The sequence below is a fragment of the Nicotiana tabacum genome, chromosome 22, assembly GCF_000715075.1.
Source record: "Nicotiana tabacum cultivar K326 chromosome 22, ASM71507v2, whole genome shotgun sequence".
In the NCBI taxonomy this organism is placed as follows: Eukaryota; Viridiplantae; Streptophyta; class Magnoliopsida; order Solanales; family Solanaceae; genus Nicotiana; species Nicotiana tabacum.
Window position 1 is genome coordinate 13,398,471 of NC_134101.1, and position 6,972 is coordinate 13,405,442.

The following is a 6,972-nucleotide window of genomic DNA, read 5'->3' on the forward strand; positions in this document are numbered from 1 at the left end:
TTTAAAATTTTAAAATTAATACAATCTTGTCTATTGAATTCTTATTAAAAATATGTAGGAATGTTTAATGAAATCAATTTCATAAGAATCCTCCATATTGGTAATACATTATCACTCTATAATATTCAATACCAAAAAAATATAAGTAATGCTAAACGGACTGCATAAAGCTTTGAAATTGAGAAAAAATCCCCAAGATAATATATTATTATATTATATTTGAATTGTTTTCCTACTCAAATAATATTTTATTATTATTAATTTTGCGTATAATATATAAAAATATACCCAATTATTAAAGAACAACTAAGAAAGTTTTTAAGAATATAAATGTGTGAGAAAAGAAATAAAAAGATTGATAAGAGCCAATACCACTAATGATTTTGCAAACATAAAGATCTAAAAGTGGAATGTCATCGATCTTTTTACATCTTTTTACTCTTTAAAAATAAAATTTATGGTGGATAAAATTATAATCACGGTTAAATATTCAAACATGAGATGAACTAATATTAAGAATCTAAATAAACAGAAAATAAATTATATTTTATGTTAAAACTAAATAATCAAATCTTTTAATTAATTATTTAGCAAGAGAATCCAATTAAATTATTTTTAAAATTCATCATTTGAGTAAAAAAAAATTTCAAGTTAAAAACAAATCATCGGGTGCATAAATTTTATTCCATAAAAAGAATGTTAGAGATTTTAAAAAATAGATCACAAAGTAAAAACGATTAGTATGATATTAAGAAGGTCATACAAGTATTTGAGGAAGCACAATCAAAGCTAAATACTGAACAAGAATAAGTTTTCATGACTATATTATAAAAAATCGACTGTGGTATAGCGGGATTATCCTTTGTAGATGCCTTCGACGGAATCGAAATAATATTCATATGTAATGCATTACTTGTAAATATCATATCAAGAGGCATGATATTGTTAACAACAAGAACAAGTGGTGTACCGGCAATGATTTTATTATGAGGTCGTCCAACTCACTTTAGATTTGATATACCTCTTCAAATAACTGAAATAACCATCACAAATATATCAAATCAGAGCAGTAGTGCTAAATTTATAAGGAAAGCAAAAGTGATAATATGGGATGAGGCGCTTTTGGCTAAGCGTCAAACGATCGAAACAATCGCCCAGAGTTTTAGAGATATATTGAATATCGATGAACCGTTTGGTGGAAAAGTAAGAGTTTGGGAGGTGATTTATGTCAAGTACGATCAGCAGTTCCAAAATTGACCAAAGCAGAAACTGTAAAAAGCTAGCTTGTCAAAATTATACTCATGACATATAAAAAAAATTCAAATGATAAGAAATATAAAAGTAAGAACAGATCCAACATTCAGTGACTTCTTGCTTTGTGTCAGAAACGAAGAAGAGCATCCAATAAAAGATGATTTGGTTCTTCTAGAACACTTGGCTATCAATCCCAATGGTAATAGTAGTGCATTTAATAAGGAAAATATTTTCATTATTAGATTAAAACGCAATTTGTGCAAATAACATGATAGAAATTAAAGAGCTATCTTAGCTAGCAGAAATGAATATGTTGATCAACTAAAAGGTTGATTGCTAAGTTTTATGGTAAAAATAAAATATTTTTCAGTTTTGACTCAGCAGAAGATGATACCAACAACAACTACCAAGAAGAATACTTAAATACTTTAATACCAAATGACCTTCTACTATGCATGTTTGTTGTCAAATTCATTATTTCTTATGTATGTTAGTGTCACCATATATATAATAGACTAAGTTAAAATTGATCTTCCATTGCATATAGGTTGATTTTGAAGAATAATATGCTTTCCATGCTACTGAAAACTTAGATCCGTTGAATAGCTTATGTAATAGTACACATATGGTATATAGAAATTTTGACAATAACGTCATACATGCAGAACTTATGATACTGATTAATGTGCTTCCAAGTATGTGTTTATCGAATTCAACTTTTGTCTTGCGAAACTAAAGAATATCCTTTCAAATTTGTGTGAAAATAATTTTTAGTATGTTTATGTTTTTATAGTTATAATAAATAAAGCATAAGGACAAATATCCTAAATATTGAACTATATTTACCACAATATGTTTTCTTATATGAATATCTATATGTTGCACTTTCAAGAGAGATATCAATAATATCGACAACAAGAGTTCTGGTTATCGCAGAGTAACCAAAGCATTAGAAGAAAACATATACAAAAAAACACTGTGTATAAAGAAGTACTCTATAAGATACCATCATATTAGATACATTTAAACTACAATACATAATTATCTACTTAACATGACTAAAATTGATCATTTATGTAAGTTACGATGATATCCTTTCATTTTGAATTCACGTATTATGTTAATCTAACAATATTTTTCGGCATTTAGATAAATGTTGTAGTATTATATATAAAATTTCTCTCATTAATTAAATTTATTGTTCCTTCATATAAATAAATATTTAAATCATCATGTGTCATTATTAATGTGCAACGCACATTTATAGATACTAGTGTAGTTAAATTGGTGGGTTTCCTTCGGAAAGTGTTCAATGAAATTTCACCCAGCAAATTGGTGGTACACTCTAGAGAAACAGCGTTTTTTTATTGGCGTCACACTAAAGTTGGAGGAAATCAAATAAGAATTGACAGAGGAAATGAGTTCTATCCTATAATATGATAACGCAGCATAACCACTAATCTATCAGTGGTATTGTAGCCTATATTGCCCCTAGAGCAGTAGAGAGGGAAGTGTAATTGTGTTATAAACTACCAATCCTCGATATCTAGTTGTTTGGCCTAGTTAAAAATATATTACCAATTCTCAGCTGTTGTCGGGCAGTATAGTATTAACCACATTCTTCACAAATAAAAAGAAACATTCTCGGCATGAATTAGGCATTAGAGTAGATCTCCTGAGTTCTCTAACTTCCTCGGCATGGACGCACACACATTCTGGAAGGTAAGAAATGCCAGGTCTTCGATGCTCCAAACCACACGCAGCTAAGATGGAGTGAGTGGCTAGTCTTGCAACTTGCTTAAATGTACCAACTTCTGCACAGATGAAAGAATAACAAACTCAGACCAGATGCATCATACTACAACAGTTACTAACCGTATAAATGTAATGAAGTGATGCACGCATAAGCTAACTACAGGTCAAAGTAAAAGTCGTACCGAGCTTTTTATCTCTGCATAGGATTTTTAGGTTGAGCTTCACAAGAGATTGGATCTCTGTCTTGGCATCACATTCCACCTGACCTCTGTTCTTAATGCCACTCTTTTCCACCTTGAGTTTCTCTTGAGGAGGATTCACAATGCTACTCGAGGAAGAATAGTTCTCTTTGTCATTACCTACGGTGGTAGAAATCGATGCCGACCTGACAGAAGAAATCAAGTGTGTGGACCCAGCACACGACTTATTCTTCTGTTGTAGTCCATTTTTTGCATGACAGATATCTGGCTGAACTGAAGTCTGAGACTCCTTCAAAGATACAAGTTCACTATATGATGGTCCACATGCCATTGAAAAACCTTTATCTACAACTGAAGAACCTTCTAATTTACTGTTCAGCTTAAAAGCATGGTTGTGGAAATGACTACCTGATCCAATATTTTGAATATACGCACGCTGATGCTGTTCGATCTTTAGTGAGCCAGACCTTGAGCTTGATTCACCAGCTTTTTTGCAGCTAGTATTCTTCTTAACAGTGTGTTTTGAAGCCTGAAGGAAACTCTTATTCCTGTCACAACCTCTCTCTATTGCCTTAGCCATATTCATCATTTTCCACGCCTTCTCCACCTCTATTGACCCTTTACTGTCCAGTTTATTTTGATCAAGAGACTGCGATGTCATTGGTTGACTCGAGCCCGAACAGCTGCCCTGCACTGGTTTTTGTTTAGCAATAGCATTACTCATTTTGGTAGAAGAGAACGTCAAGGATCCACTTCGAAAACCATTCCAATGTTGACGCAATGTGCGAATCTTATCATGGACATTGCGGCAATGCCCCAGTGTTCTGGCATTGAACTTAGTGGCATGTCTTACAACACCATTTTGTCCTACCGAACCCAACCCAATCGAGCTGCTTTGAGAGGTACTTTGCCTTCCAGTATCAGTACGAGATGAATTTTCTGTAGCATCCAAGGAGGCAGTAGGAGTGTATGACTCTCGTACAATTTCATATATAGATACATGTCTTGCTGGTTCTGCTAAACGGTGGTCACCGAAACTAGCTTGAGTATCACAATCAGTTTTGATCTCACCCTGAGCCTGTTCAGCCTTCAGAAGCGAGCAGTCTGCGCAAAACCAATCACCCTCAGGTACAATGGCACCAAGGCCAACACAATAAGTATGATAAGCAGTGTCACAAAGGTCGCACAACAGCAAGAGACTGTCATCGGCCGTGCTATGGCACACGTTACATTGCACCTCTTCGTACAGATCCCGTGGTCCAGTTGTTGCATTTCCGAGGTAATGGTAAGCCTGCATAAGCAATTTCACCAGTAATACATGAGAGACAGTCAAGAGATTATACCTAGTCTAGTCTAGGTACCATAAACCAAGTGAATTTTTAAAAATATATACAATCAAAAAATGTATGAACCACAGAAAAGTGGAAACAACAAAAACAGAGTCTTCCCCTCCAAACTTTTGAAGCGCTTTTTTTTTTATAACCGAGAAATCGCAGAAGGCCAATTGCGCAAGGCTTGAAGCATAGCCGATAATGGGCTCGCCCCTCCATCCTTCTCCACTTAAATACTAGGCTTTTAAGATAGACAAGAATAATGGTTTTATCATTCAGAGTGCATTCGGATGTTCATGACTTCATCATCAAAAAACTAAAGGTAGCAGATCACCAATTTTATGAAAGACTACTGGCTAAAGATAAATTAATCAGAAATTAATGATGAATCCTGATGTGAAAACAGCAGTTTTAGAATTCATGAGACCTAAAGCGTAAATGCAGGATGATGCAATCCCCATAGACCAATTGGATAGCTTTTCATAAAGCAAATGGACATCTGCTTTTCATCAAATAATTACATTACATACAACTAAAACAGAATAATGCTTGCAACTCTCTGAGCTAAAAATCAGCAATAATGAGGCTTAATACATCGTTAAAAAGAAGCTCTACCAACAGGTTATCCTGATGCAAGCTCGTTTATCTTTAGATGTAATATAAGTATATAATTCACATGTCAACTACAATCAACAGAATTATTGACAAATTTTAATTTTATTTCAACATAAATTGACATGAGCCTTAATGGTTTTACTACATCAATGAGTCAAATTAAGCTAGTATAAACTTGAGCTCACAGGAGTTATCACTATTTTCAGAATCCGGAAATCAATCCAATAAAAATAATCTTCAGAAGAAAAAAGAGACAATCTTTCACCAAAAAGAATCAAATTCAGCAATCAACAATAAACAGAAATTCAAGACAAAATAAAAAGACAGAGAAAAGAACCTGATCGCGGACAGGAACATTCACAACGCGTTCGGAAGGGAAAACGGGAGGTTTAGGAGGGCGGCGGATGGTGGAGAAACGGCGTTTACACATGGGACATCTGGACTCAACCTTAGACCACTCCATTATACACACAAAACAAAAGTAATGGTCGCAACAATCGATACAACCTCTGATGATCGTGCCCGTTCCATGTCCACTTTCAGACAAGCAAATTCCACAGCAATTCCATTCGTTTTCCCAATCCGAAGCTTCGAGCTTTGATTTGCCTTTGTCGGAGGAGGACGGCGAGGATTCAGGTGAAACTCGGGTTAGGGTTTTGATCCGTTTGTTTGGATGAATTTCCGGAGCTCCGGTATCTTCCGGGTCGGACGCCATCTCCGACAACATGCCGGAATTGTTCCCGTCGTGTGTTGTTTTCTTCACAGTTAGGGATGTAGATAATGATCCTTCCCACTTGCTGGAAATTTGCGGCCCATAGCCTCAATTCTTTGATAAGAATGGGCCCAAGCCCAAACATAATTCTATCAGAAGTTGGATTAAAATTGAAAATTGTGCAAGTCTATTCTTTTCCTTTTTTTAATTGAAGAATTAACTCAAATAGCAGTCCACCGAATCATTTAAATTAAAAATATCCGATGAAAGTATAATATATGTATACTTTATGTATTATATGTGTATAATTATGTATAATAAATGTATAATCTATATACATAGCTAAAAAAAGTAAACAATGAATATGACCGGTTTTTTGTTTAAAGATCCCTTCTTAATTAGCGATAGTAGAGCTGGAGCAGGTTGATGGAGAATCTTTTCATAAGTTGTAAACATATATGGGATAAAAACAATTTATACTATCAGTATAATTTAATTGATTATAAGCTTATAGATGTATGCTAAGTATTACTTATTACTTAATTTGTCAGGTTATTGTATTATTAGGTTATATGAAGAGTTTCTATTGTTTTAGATCGACAAAAATTTAACCGTGCAAAAATTAAGTTCATTGCTAATGCACATAAGTTAAACTCGTTGTTTAAAATAAGACTCCAAAATAAAAGGTAAAAGAAATTCCGCAAACCTGATTATGCTATGAGTCATTTATTTATTATTATTAATAGAAAACCAAAACTTCGAACGAAAAAGGTCATTCTTGTTATGTCACTACTATGTGAAATTCTTTTTGCTAAGAGTGAATACACATTGCCACATCAGCATGCATTAATTACTTGATCTAGGCCGAAACTTCTTAGTTCACAAAAATTCACATGGTTGAGACCATGTTGATATTACAATGTCCCATTTGGACCGTATTAAAACATTAGCCACAAATATATGGTCTTAATTCATGTTTTGAGCATTGGATTTTGTTGCATGAGAAAAAGGTATATATAACATGAATCTGAACTGTAACATTAACATTATTAACTATATAGTACAATGAGAAAGGAACCAGACAAGAAAACTACATGTAGGAAAT

General features: G+C 33.6%; 1 protein-coding gene across 1 annotated transcript; it reads right to left on the reverse strand.

The window, feature by feature from the left end:
* Positions 1–2,600: 2,600 nt before the first annotated feature.
* On the reverse strand, positions 2,601–5,972 carry LOC107796160 (uncharacterized). The gene is made up of 3 exons (XM_016618904.2): positions 5,493–5,972; positions 3,192–4,500; positions 2,601–3,068 (listed from the first exon to the last, which is right to left on the reverse strand). The coding sequence occupies exons 1-3, from the start codon at positions 5,880–5,882 to the stop codon at positions 2,839–2,841; spliced, it is 1,929 nt and encodes a 642-aa protein (XP_016474390.2). The 5' UTR covers positions 5,883–5,972; the 3' UTR covers positions 2,601–2,838.
* Between the last annotated feature and the right edge of the window lie 1,000 nt (positions 5,973–6,972).

Bases quoted from the DNA above. Each gene is read 5' to 3' on its own strand.
- LOC107796160 (XM_016618904.2), bottom strand. From the start codon at position 5,882: ATGTTGTCGGAGATGGCGTCCGACCCGGAAGATACCGGAGCTCCGGAA. The intron at 4,501-5,492 runs GTTCTTTTCTCT...TTGCTTATGCAG, and splicing joins ATGTTCCTGTCCGCGATCAG to GCTTACCATTACCTCGGAAA. The intron at 3,069-3,191 runs GTACGACTTTTA...TCATCTGTGCAG, and splicing joins ATGCAGAGATAAAAAGCTCG to AAGTTGGTACATTTAAGCAA.